The sequence below is a fragment of the Platichthys flesus genome, chromosome 14, assembly GCF_949316205.1.
Source record: "Platichthys flesus chromosome 14, fPlaFle2.1, whole genome shotgun sequence".
NCBI lineage: Eukaryota > Metazoa > Chordata > Actinopteri > Pleuronectiformes > Pleuronectidae > Platichthys > Platichthys flesus.
Genome location: NC_084958.1, coordinates 23,562,943 through 23,574,331, shown reverse-complemented (window position 1 = coordinate 23,574,331; position 11,389 = coordinate 23,562,943). Strand labels below are relative to the sequence as shown.

At 46.5% G+C, this 11,389-nt stretch overlaps 1 protein-coding gene across 1 annotated transcript in view; it reads left to right on the top strand.

The window, feature by feature from the left end:
- Nucleotides 1–11,134, top strand: part of adcy8 (adenylate cyclase 8 (brain)) — a 50,475-nt gene extending 39,341 nt beyond the window's left edge. The window contains exons 13-18 of the mRNA XM_062404626.1: nt 1,563–1,641; nt 4,150–4,308; nt 7,331–7,477; nt 8,468–8,560; nt 8,857–8,971; nt 9,119–11,134. Coding sequence (XP_062260610.1) covers nt 1,563–1,641; nt 4,150–4,308; nt 7,331–7,477; nt 8,468–8,560; nt 8,857–8,971; nt 9,119–9,618 — 1,093 coding nt within the window. The 3' untranslated portion in view covers nt 9,619–11,134. The remainder of the gene's footprint in view (nt 1–1,562; nt 1,642–4,149; nt 4,309–7,330; nt 7,478–8,467; nt 8,561–8,856; nt 8,972–9,118) is intronic.
- The last annotated feature ends 255 nt before the right edge of the window (nt 11,135–11,389 follow it).

The following is an 11,389-nucleotide window of genomic DNA, read 5'->3' as shown; positions in this document are numbered from 1 at the left end:
AGTGACCCTAACCCTAACCCACAGTGACCCTAACCCACACAGTGAGTGACCCTAACCCTAACCCACAGTGACCCTAACCCACAGTGACCCTAACCCACAGTGACCCTAACCCACAGAGTGAGTGACCCTAACCCACAGTGACCCTAACCCTAACCCACAGTGACCCTAACCCACACAGTGAGTGACCCTAACCAGCAGAGACCCTAACCCACAGTGACCCTAACCCACACAGTGAGTGACCCTAACCCACAGTGACCCTAACCCTAACCCACAGTGACCCTAACCCACACAGTGAGTGACCCTAACCCACAGTGACCCTAACCCACAGTGACCCTAACCCACACAGTGAGTGACCCTAACCCTAACCCACACAGTGAGTGACCCTAACCCACACAGTGAGTGACCCTAACCCACAGTGACCCTAACCCTAACCCACAGTGACCCTAACCCACACAGTGAGTGACCCTAACCCACAGTGACCCTAACCCACAGTGACCCTAACCCACACAGTGAGTGACCCTAACCCTAACCCACACAGTGAGTGACCCTAACCCACACAGTGAGTGACCCTAACCCACACAGTGAGTGACCCTAACCCACACAGTGAGTTACCCTAACCCTAACCCACACAGTGAGTGACCTGGACCGACCTGCTCTCCACCACCAGAACCAGAGCCCGACACGTCCAGCCGGGTCAAAGGTCACAAGGCTGAATCTGTCAGAGAATCACAGAGTCCTTGTTTTTATTTCTCCCTCTATTCCCTACAGCGTTAAAGACAAGTGAATTAATGTCTGTTCCCTCTGTCCTCACCGGTCCTCTTCAGAACACACCAGGGAGACACTTTGACCTTTTCACTGCACGTAAACGCTGCAAATGTGAGAAAACTCATCTTGTAGGCGTCCTGGGATTTAGCACAGTGACCTTTACGGTGACAATGTATGAAGACATCCTGAGCATCTGAGCGTGAGCGGTTCAGAAAGAGAAGAGCAGCGTTCTGCCTTCGAGCTGAGCTTCAGTAGAGGAGGAGCTGTGTAGGAAGTCAGGGAGACGGAGGGTTGAGAAGAGACAGAGACAGGTGGAGACGACTGTGTCTCATGTCTGGGTCACGGTGGCAGCAGGTTGAACAAGGATCATAATCACAGGTTGTTTACTGGCTCCATGATTGATCCAATTTTCTGGTTCCATCTTTTTTGTTACAGTTCTGGGTTAAGGCGTGAAAGAGCCCTAAAGGTCACACTCCACTTAATTCATTTTAACATATTAAATGTTTTCCCTGAGGACTTGATAGGTTTCTGTGATACATCTCAAGTTTAACCCAAGGTCTTTAATGAAGAAGTTAAAATGGAATCCACAGGTCACAACGTTTCAAAGTTAAAAACAAATACCACTACTGCGATTTGTATTTTTTTTTTAATCGTGTTAAAAGGTATTGATAAAAATGCCAGGTACATTTTATGAGCTGTAGCATTGACAAGAGGAGCTTGTGTTTAAATCTTCTTCCAGATGAATCTTGGTGGACGAGGGGACATTCCATTTCATTTCACTGTTCTTCTCCCGACAGGAACTTCCTGGGAACTAAAGAGACGTCTCTGCTCCTCATGGCCATGTTCCTCCTGGCGGTGTTCTACCACGGGCAGCAGGTGAGACCAGCAGACGTTCAGCAGAAGAAACTTCATCTTCACATTCAAACCAGAACGAGACCTGAACCCAAAACCCCTCAGCGATATTATATTTTACAGGCTTGGCTCGATAACAGGTGGATAACGAAATCTCTTTCTTTTTTGTCTGAGGTTTAAAATCATTGATTCTTTCATTCGATTCCAAATGGGAAGAGTTCTCTTCTCTCTTCGTCCTGTGAGGTTTCCTGTGATTAGACTCACAGCAGGTTTTATGTTCGTTTAATGCTGAATTATATTCATATTCACATTATTCACATTGGCTAATATGTGAAGTGATGATTTTTTATTCTTTCACGATCATTTGGAACGTGGTTCCACCAGCACCACAGGTGTTACAGAATCCAACACTGAGAGATGAGGAATGATTGACTATAATAAAATAAGATTTAACTACTATTATTACTATTTACTTTATATAACAAGTTTAGAACTTTTCATATTTATTATGTTTTATTGACTTACCTAACCTTTTCGCTGTGGTTGAAAAATACCAACATAACCAGTAGAGGACCGTTTCTGCTGCAGCGGTCAAAGAGTAACACAACTCACTTCTGACCTTTAAGCAACAAACAAACAATAAGCTGCTTGAACTGAAGCACAATGTGAACTGAATTTAATTCCCATTGGTCACCATCATTAATTCAATCCAGTGTTTTGGGTTCAAGCACCGTTTGACCTCTGAACTCTGGTGCGTGAGTTCAACACCGATCAACCGATGAAGAAACGTGAGGTGACAAAAGGAAACTGGAATAATAATTCATCATCTGCCGTGTGTCTGGAGAACGAGGAGCTTCAGTCCTTTGCAGCTGAGCACTCACAGCTCCGTCCTCCATTGTGGAGCAGACCCAGCGTGTGAAGCACGAGTCCCAGCTTCTCTCAGCGGAGACGTTAAGTGATTGTGTTGTGAAGAAGGAGCCTATTAGAGCAGAGAGACACTCACTCCTTTATTCTTCTTCAGCCTCTTTCATTACGAGTAGCTCACTCTCATTTGTGCTTGTTAGATCAGGTGATTGTTCAACGTCCTCACAGCGTTTCACGTTCCATGCCCACAACCCACAGAACACACGTTTTACATTCATATCACGTACACAACAAGATGCAGGTTGTTGTTTTTTTACACCTTCACTTTCTGGTGAGTTTTGTGTCTCCACACGCAGCAGATGAAACTAAACCAGAGACCTGGTGAATAATGAACCAATGGCCACAGAGCCCAGAAGCCAGATGAGGTCGTTCCTCATGAACACGACTTCCTGTCACAACAGTAATTACATTATCAAGCTTTACAAGGAGACAAGGCTCTTATTATACCACACTTTAGTTTGAGACAATGATAAGATCAGAATACTGATCAGTAGCGGCAACAGTAGCATGAGGAGAAATCTAATTTATTAATAAAGGAGACGTAAAGCTACTATTTAAATGTCTATATATATAAACAACAACTATATGTTGTGTGTGTTCCTTTAGAAACCAATGTTTATCTTGGTTTGCTCATTGCTCTCTGCACGCTAGAGCTGAATGGGGCTGATCCCAGGTCTGATTCAACCCTCCTGACAGTCACAGGGATGTGGCCATTGACTTCAGATTGGAGCCAATTATCTGGTCAAATGTCAGCGACTGGTCTGGAGACGATTTGTTGTTCGTAGACTCGTGGAGCCATTTAGAAAGAATGTGTCGCCCTAATCCTAACCCGGGAAAATGTTTAATAATATAATATCATTATTATATCATTAAACATTTTCCTCCTTCTCCTACAAGCACAAACTAAAAAGCTACAGACATTTGCGCTAATGTATTCAAATGAATTGTATGAATTGTTCATTAAGTAAAGCAATTTGTGTTTCTTATTAGAATCCTTCAGATTGATCTCACTCGTGTTCTATAATTGATCCAACCTTCAACAGATCTTTTAATTTAGCCGCTCATTCCAGAACCGAAGCTTCGGCCTTTCCATCATCTGAATTATATCAACGCACTTTCTCCCGAGAGTTGGTTAATTTGTTTGAGTGATGACGTAACGAGCAAAGTCATAGATCGTCCCGGGAAGTCAGAGAAGGGTTGAGAGGGAAATAAGGAGTTGGGATTTTCAGGTCGTCGGAGGCTTGAGAGGACAAGTGATTCGGTGTTTCCCACTTTATTTGGCTCTGTGAAGAATCTGTGCCTGGACACAAGACGGACAGATGTTACAACGATATTCAAAATGATGATCATTCAAATAAATGGAGTAAAGACGGAGGCATGGGATTTAAATATTTCGGAAAGCAGTGCAGCAGCAAGGAAAGAAGGAACATGAAAACATGAAATCAGTCTAAGAGCACACGTCGACCTTCAGCGTCTGATTCAAGGTTTTAAAAGAATGAAAGATATGGAAGATATTCCCTTTAAGCAGAGTAGAAGAAGTGATGATCATATGGAAAAGCAGGTGTAACTTCTCCACTAACGTCTGTGCCTCTCTTCTGTCGTGTCCAGTTGGAGTACACGGCTCGACTGGACTTCCTGTGGCGCGTCCAGGCCAAAGAGGAGATCAACGAGATGAAGGAGCTGCGAGAGCACAACGAGAACATGCTGAGGAACATCCTGCCCAGCCACGTGGCGCGCCACTTCCTGGAGAAGGACCGGGACAACGAGGTCGGTGCAAGCTTCTCTAACACAAAACACAATCACACTCTTCATTTCATGGGTTGTCTGGCTGGAGTTTCCATCGGCTCAATATCAAATTTGAAATGTGAGGACCTCCAAGACTTTGTGAAGTGCGTCTCCATCAGCATTACCATGTGACATCATCTTTACTTTGACAAAGACAAAGACACTCTGATTAATCTGAGAGTCAAAGCAAAGTTTCACCCTGTTTACAAATCGTCAAATAACTAATTATATCCAAACTTATCATGAACAGTTGAATGTGAGTGAGTAAAGTTTGACTATAACAGACGAAGTTATGGACAGAACTACAGAACAGAAAGATATGAACCCATGTCCAGCTGGCGTCCGGCCGTCGAGCTCATTGGGTCGGTTCTCAGCTCACAGTTTTTATACAGCAACACCTCCTCTCCAGATCTGAACCAGAGACCTGTTCCAGAAGCTTCCTTCATTACAATTCACTCTCTGAGCCTCCATGTTCCAGCCTGTGAAGAGACGGCTCAGTAATTGCTTTTTAAACAAATGGAGAGATAGAGAGAGAGAGAGAGAGAGAGAATTGGTGAGGTGGTTCATTCAGCCGGAAACTGTGGTAGAGCTGGGGGGGGGCTCTCTCTCTTTTGGCTGCATGCATTTTGATTTGATTTTAATAACACGTTGTCAGTCAGCAGCAGAGAACTCATTGATTTGTCTCTCCGTCACAGTGACTCAGCTGCAGAGAGTCGACCTCACTGAGCTTCTCTGGTTCTTCTGCCTCCTTCCTTTTGTACTTTAAGGGGGAGGGGGGGATAAACTTAAAGGAAAGCCAGGAATATTTGGGGTGGTGCTGATTGGTCGAGGACTCCACTTGAGCATTTTAATTCTTAACAAGGATCGAGACGAGCTCGTGAAATGTGTCTTTAAACTGAGTTTTAAATAAACTCAGTTTCTCGTTTCTTCTCCGGCGTCGACTCCAATCAGCAGAGCAGTAAATCTCGATCGAGCACATTATGATTTCAATCTTTTTCTTTTGTTATTGTATAATTCTCTTCATCACCATCAGTGTGACATCAGCACACAGCAGCTGAGGTGGAAGAGCTTTGACCTTCAACTAAAACACATAGAGTGACCTCATGGTGACAAGGAGGTGAAGATAAAGGATCCAGACTCATTAGGATTTATTCTCTAAACTTTGGTTCCAACTTTCGTCCCAATCCATCCGATGGACGTTGGGATATTAAAGTTTGGACCAAATTGTCAGAGCCGCTGACAGTGGGAAATAAAACTATTGGATTTAAGGAGATTTGAGGAGATAACGAGCTTAAAAGTGTGAAAAGTCAAAGTCTGGTTGATAAAGACGGAGCTGACTTTGGGATTAATCCATTTAAATATTCATCACCAGGGACTAATATTCAAAAATAAAACAGGCCAGGACATCAGGTCTTCAGCTGCTCGTTCAGATTCGTCCTCTTCACGGACCGACTCGATGATAACCGATTGTCTCGGTCAGCAGGGAGGAGGTCGTCTCACGCTGGGGTCAAACCGTCTCATTGTCCTCGTCGGGCTCCGTCTTTATCGACTCCTCCCATCTTCTGTCGTCTCCTCAACAAAAGACGGGAACCAGTGAATTATGAATGTCACGAGAGGAGAGCTGATATCATTCTGCTCCCGATGCCTGATCCTAATTAAAAAGGACACGATTAAAAATGCATCCATTAGGAGAGGTCGGGTCCTAATCACTCGTTACATTATTAATCAGGCTGTTTATTGTTCCGTGATTTAGATACTGCACTGGGTTATTAATAGGCTCCTGCAGCCAGAGGAGGTGTTGATGATCTCTGGAATTAATCAGGTGGTAAAGACGAGTGTCACGGATATCAGCATCTTCACCTCGAGGTATGTTTCAGGATCTTACTCCTGGATTCACAGCAGATGTCTCAGGAGGACAGGTCCTCTGCTGCAGCTTCCTGTTTCCTCTGCGTTGTGTGAGGAGCAAGAAGACGGGCGTCCAACATGTCTCACTCACTTTACTCTACAGATTCTAGACCCTTCTACCTCGTGTAGAAAACCATCTCCTGTACGATGAGGCCTGAGCCTTCCCCTGGGAAAGAGACTAGAACCAACAACCCACTGGATCCTTAGAGAGAAGAAATTAAATCAGTTTGACTTTTCTCAACTTCCACTTGGAGGCTTTGACATTTGACTGAGCTCATTAAGCATTTATAATGTCAGTGGTGATGTCACACTAAAGGCAGAGGCTTATATTCATGAGCGTGTAATTAAATTAAAATAAGTCAAGTAGAATACAGAGAGAGACAGAGAGAGGGAGGAGAGAGAGGGGGAGACAGACAGAGAGAGACAGAGAGAGGGAGAGAGGGAGGAGACAGAGGGGGAGACAGACAGAGAGAGACAGAGAGAGGGAGGAGAGAGAGGGGGAGACAGACAGAGAGAGAGAGAGAGAGGGAGGAGACAGAGGGGGAGACAGACAGAGAGAGAGAGAGAGAGGGGGAGACAGACAGAGAGAGACAGAGAGAGGGAGAGAGGGAGGAGACAGAGGGGGAGACAGACAGAGAGAGACAGAGAGAGGGAGGAGAGAGAGGGGGAGACAGACAGAGAGAGAGAGAGAGAGGGGGAGACAGACAGAGAGAGACAGAGAGAGGGAGGAGAGAGAGGGGGAGACAGACAGAGAGAGAGAGCCTGACCTCTCATGTGTTATTGATCTGGGAGGTTGAACTCTGGACGTTATGTTTACTGACCTCTGATTCAAACATTCCACAAGGACACGGTTCATCTCTGCACGTGGTGTTAGTTTGAACAGGAGACCTGCTGCGCTGCTGGGACATGGGTCAACACTGCCCCCCAGAGGAGGACACGGTGTAGTGTGGCTGCACCGTGCCCCGCTGCAACACACAGTTCAGAACCAGTATCAACCAGTTTGGTGCAACGTTCCTTCTAACACCTGGTGGAGTATAGGTATTAAGTGGAGGTATTCAAACGTGTGAACACATGACAGTAACCTTCTCGTGTTCCTCAGGAGCTCTACTCTCAGTCCTACGACGCCGTGGGGGTGATGTTCGCCTCCATCCCCGGCTTCGCCGACTTCTACTCGCAGACCGAGATGAACAACCAGGGAGTCGAGTGCCTGAGGCTGCTCAACGAGATCATCGCCGACTTTGACGAGGTGAGAGCATTGAGGTTCACCCTCTTCTTCTTCTTCTACTTCAGCTCAACGTCTGAGGGTGCACGGGGCTCAGGTGCTTCAGGATCCTCCACGTCATTAACCTCCCGGAACGATTCAGCAGAACAACAGACGGTATTTAATCCAGATGGGAAAGAACCACCACAGGGAACATCTCAGATTATACAGCCCCTCTTCCAGTCTGTTGCCTCCAGCCTCTCTCCTCACTTCACCTCAAACAGAATCTCTTGTCTCCACCAGGGAACTCCAGAGAACACCGCCTTATACTACAGTGCCTGATAATACCCAGGGATTCTCCTGGCCAAATATGAGATGGGGGTTTACCAGGCCCGGGGCAATCACCCAGGGAACCATGTGTCGCCCCCCCCCCCCCCCTCGGGTTCTGGGACTTTCATACAGAAGCTTTGCAATTAGTTTCTACTAATAAACAGCTCGGGACAAACGTGACCACTACACCTGCAGCACTTTGTTGTGATAGCTTCAACTTTATAAAAGACCTTGTTTCTCAGACCTGGTGCGTTTATGATCAAGTTCTACGTCTCCTCAAGTCTCTGAGATTATTCAGCTGATTTCAGGACTGATTTCACAAGATCCATCTGTGTTTCAGAATCAGAAAGTATTTATTGTAGGTTTACACTTACGAGGAATTTGTTCTGGTTGTTGGTGCATACAATGAACATACAAACATAAAAACATACAAACACAATAAATACAACACACATAAGAAAAGCAATAAGAAACAATATATATTTACTCATTATTTACTTCATATTTACTCCCTTTTCTAATATTTATACAAATTAACTTTTATTTAGACATAAACATATCTAAATATAATATACATAATAGATAAAAGATATAAAAAGTGAAGTAAAAAGTGAAATGCAAGATGCAAGACAGTGAACAGTGTTTGGTGCAGATATGACGAGTCATCAGAAACATAACCTCTCACCCATGTTCCCGATCTCACAGCTGCTGGGCGAGGACCGGTTCCAGGACATCGAGAAGATCAAGACGATCGGCAGCACCTACATGGTCGTGTCCGGTCTGTCGCCTGAAAAGCAGGTGAGCACCTCACCCGACCTGAGATCAGCTGTGGTCACCTACTGTGTGCAGCCTGCTGACTGTGAGGCTGCATGCAATGTTTGTATTCTGTGGCAAACCACTGCAGCACTAGAAACAGACACACGCCCCCTAGCTGTGGCTCTGTGTGCTGACATGTGGGTGGGGAACGTCCTGCAGCTCGGGCAGTCGGGTTAAATCCTGTTTTCTGTGTCACGTCAACACAGGCCGCCTCATGTCCCTCGAGTGACTCGAGTCATGACGCTCAGCAGACTGACACTCTCCTCTGCCTTCCACAGCAATGTGAAGACAAATGGGGGCACTTGTGTGCGTTGGCAGACTTTGCCATCGCCCTCAACGAGAGCATCCAGGAGATCAACAAGCACTCCTTCAACAACTTTGAGCTGAGGATCGGTAAGAGGCCTTCCTCCTTCAGGGAAGACATTCATTGTTTTGATTTGAATCTGAGTTGTATCTTTTATATCCACTGAGTATTATAGAATTATATAGACATTGTGTAACCTGCAGTTGTTGAAACAATCCCTTGTGTGACTTTGGAAGGTATGGCTCACGGCTCGGTGGTGGCCGGTGTGATCGGGGCCAAGAAGCCTCAGTACGACATCTGGGGGAAGACGGTGAACCTGTCCAGCCGGATGGACAGCACGGGCGTGAGCGGCAAGATCCAGGTGCCGGAGGAGACCTGCACCATCCTCAAGGAGCGGGGCTTCGCCTGTGAGTACCGGGGAGAGATCTACGTGAAGGGCATCAGCGAGCAGGAGGGCAAGATCCGGACGCACTACCTGACGGGCCGGGTGCAGCCCAACCCGCTCATCATGCAGCCGCGCAAAATCACCGGCCAGTACTCGCTGGCGGCCGTGGTGCTCGGCCTGGTGCAGTCTCTCAACCGGCAGAAGCAGAAGCAGATCCTCAACGAGAACAACAACTCGGGCATCTTGAAGGGCCACCACCACTACAACCGCAGGACGCTGTTAGCGCCCGGCTGCTCCGAGGCGGGGGCGGGGCATCACGCCGAGGTGGCTGATAAGACTGAGCTGTCCTGAAGAGCCGACTGGAGCTTTGGTTCCATGCAGGTTTCTCTGAGGCAGAGATGCTCTTCAGGCAAAGATAATCCCAGTGGTTGAGTGAGGACCTCAGTGGGTGCAGCTAATGAACACTGGTTTTCTGACGCAGTAATGTTAGCACACGTCCACGATAGAGCAGCTGGTGAAAGTTCTTCAGGAGTCGTAAGTTTGTCACAACCTGGTTCCAGATTCTCAACTAACAACCGACCAATCAGAGCGCTGTAGGCTTTGTTATTAAGACGTGATCGAACCAGAGCTAGAAGCCACAGAAGGTTCAGAGGTCTGGACCAGCTCAGTTCATCTCCCCTCACAGTGACTCAACGGGACGACCACCTGTTGGAGCACGATGGAATCCATTACTAGGTTTGTGCAAAACCTTTGAAGCTTTCCAAACCTAATGATGGTTCTCCAGAGAAAGACCCCCCCGCTCTGCAGGTGTGAATAGGGTCGATCACACACTGCAGAAAGGTCTGAGTCCAACAGGCCTCACTCGTAGTTATACATGAGCTGGATCCCTTTGGTTCCACGTGTGACATCTCAAATTTAAAAAAGAGGAAATCACCTCATGCTGCAACTTGCATCTTGTAGATTTGGTGAATTCGGCCGCTCGGTGTCAAACGAGACGAGAAGAGTTCAAGATCTTAAAAACCTCTTTTGAACAAGAGTTGTACAAATATGCAAATACGCAGACGAGCAGGTCCCGGGTTGAAAGGTACTTTATGTTGATTTGTCCTCGAGCAGCACGATGGGACAATGTTTGTTTGTGTGGGTCTTCGTTGTTTGTCCCTGTGATTTCCTCCCAGTTTCATGAAGCTCCACAGATCTGCAGAAACACCAGAGAACCCAGCAGTGCACCAGCACACACAGGGAACCAGTTTCTATGGATGTAAACAATGCAGGTTACAAACTCAACACCAACTGGTCTAATGCAGTCAGCGAGTTCATTAGATCTCAAGGACACACACCATGAATGTAAACAAAGTGTTCACAGGAAGCCTGCCCAGGCGCCTGTAGGAGGCTGATTAGAACCTGAGCTGGTTTCTCTGAGCCAGTGAGCTTCTCTCTCCACGTTATGCACATCAGGGAGGAGGGAATGCACTGGTTCCATTCCTCCAGGTTTCCCAGTTAGCCTGACATCTTCCACTGAGGTGTAACTCAACCAAAGTGATTATTCCAGTCTCCTGAATCAACTCTGCTTCTGATGAATGTTTGTAGAACTGAAACTCCACTTTGTTCCTGAAGGAGGAGCTGGCGTGGAGGAGCGAGGGCGGGACGGGATCACACGCCCTCACCTGTTCGATGTTCGATTCCCTCAGACTGTCTGACGTTCCTCCGCTCGTTTCCACTTCCTGTTTTTACGTCGACTGGCCACTGGCCCGTCCCCGTCCAGACCCAGAGACCCGTTCCCACTCGAACCCCCGCCCGGTGTTGATGTTTCTTTTTTGTATTTCTTTTATATATGACAACACAATAAAAAGGGGTCTAATTTTGTATACATGGCACGTGTCTGGTTCTTTATTCAGTCACATGGTTGATGTTGGAAGGTTTATGTTTTAGATTGGCAGATGATGTAACCTGGTGGGAGAAAAGGAAGAATCTAAAAACAAGTTGACTTCTTTGTGTTCTACATGTTAAACTCCTCGTTTTCATCCTGGACTCACTTGGAGTAGATTCCACCGGGGGAAAAGTTCCAGGAAATATCTGGAGCAGAAATAAACAAATTGGCTCTAAGGAGAAGCATATCAATGTA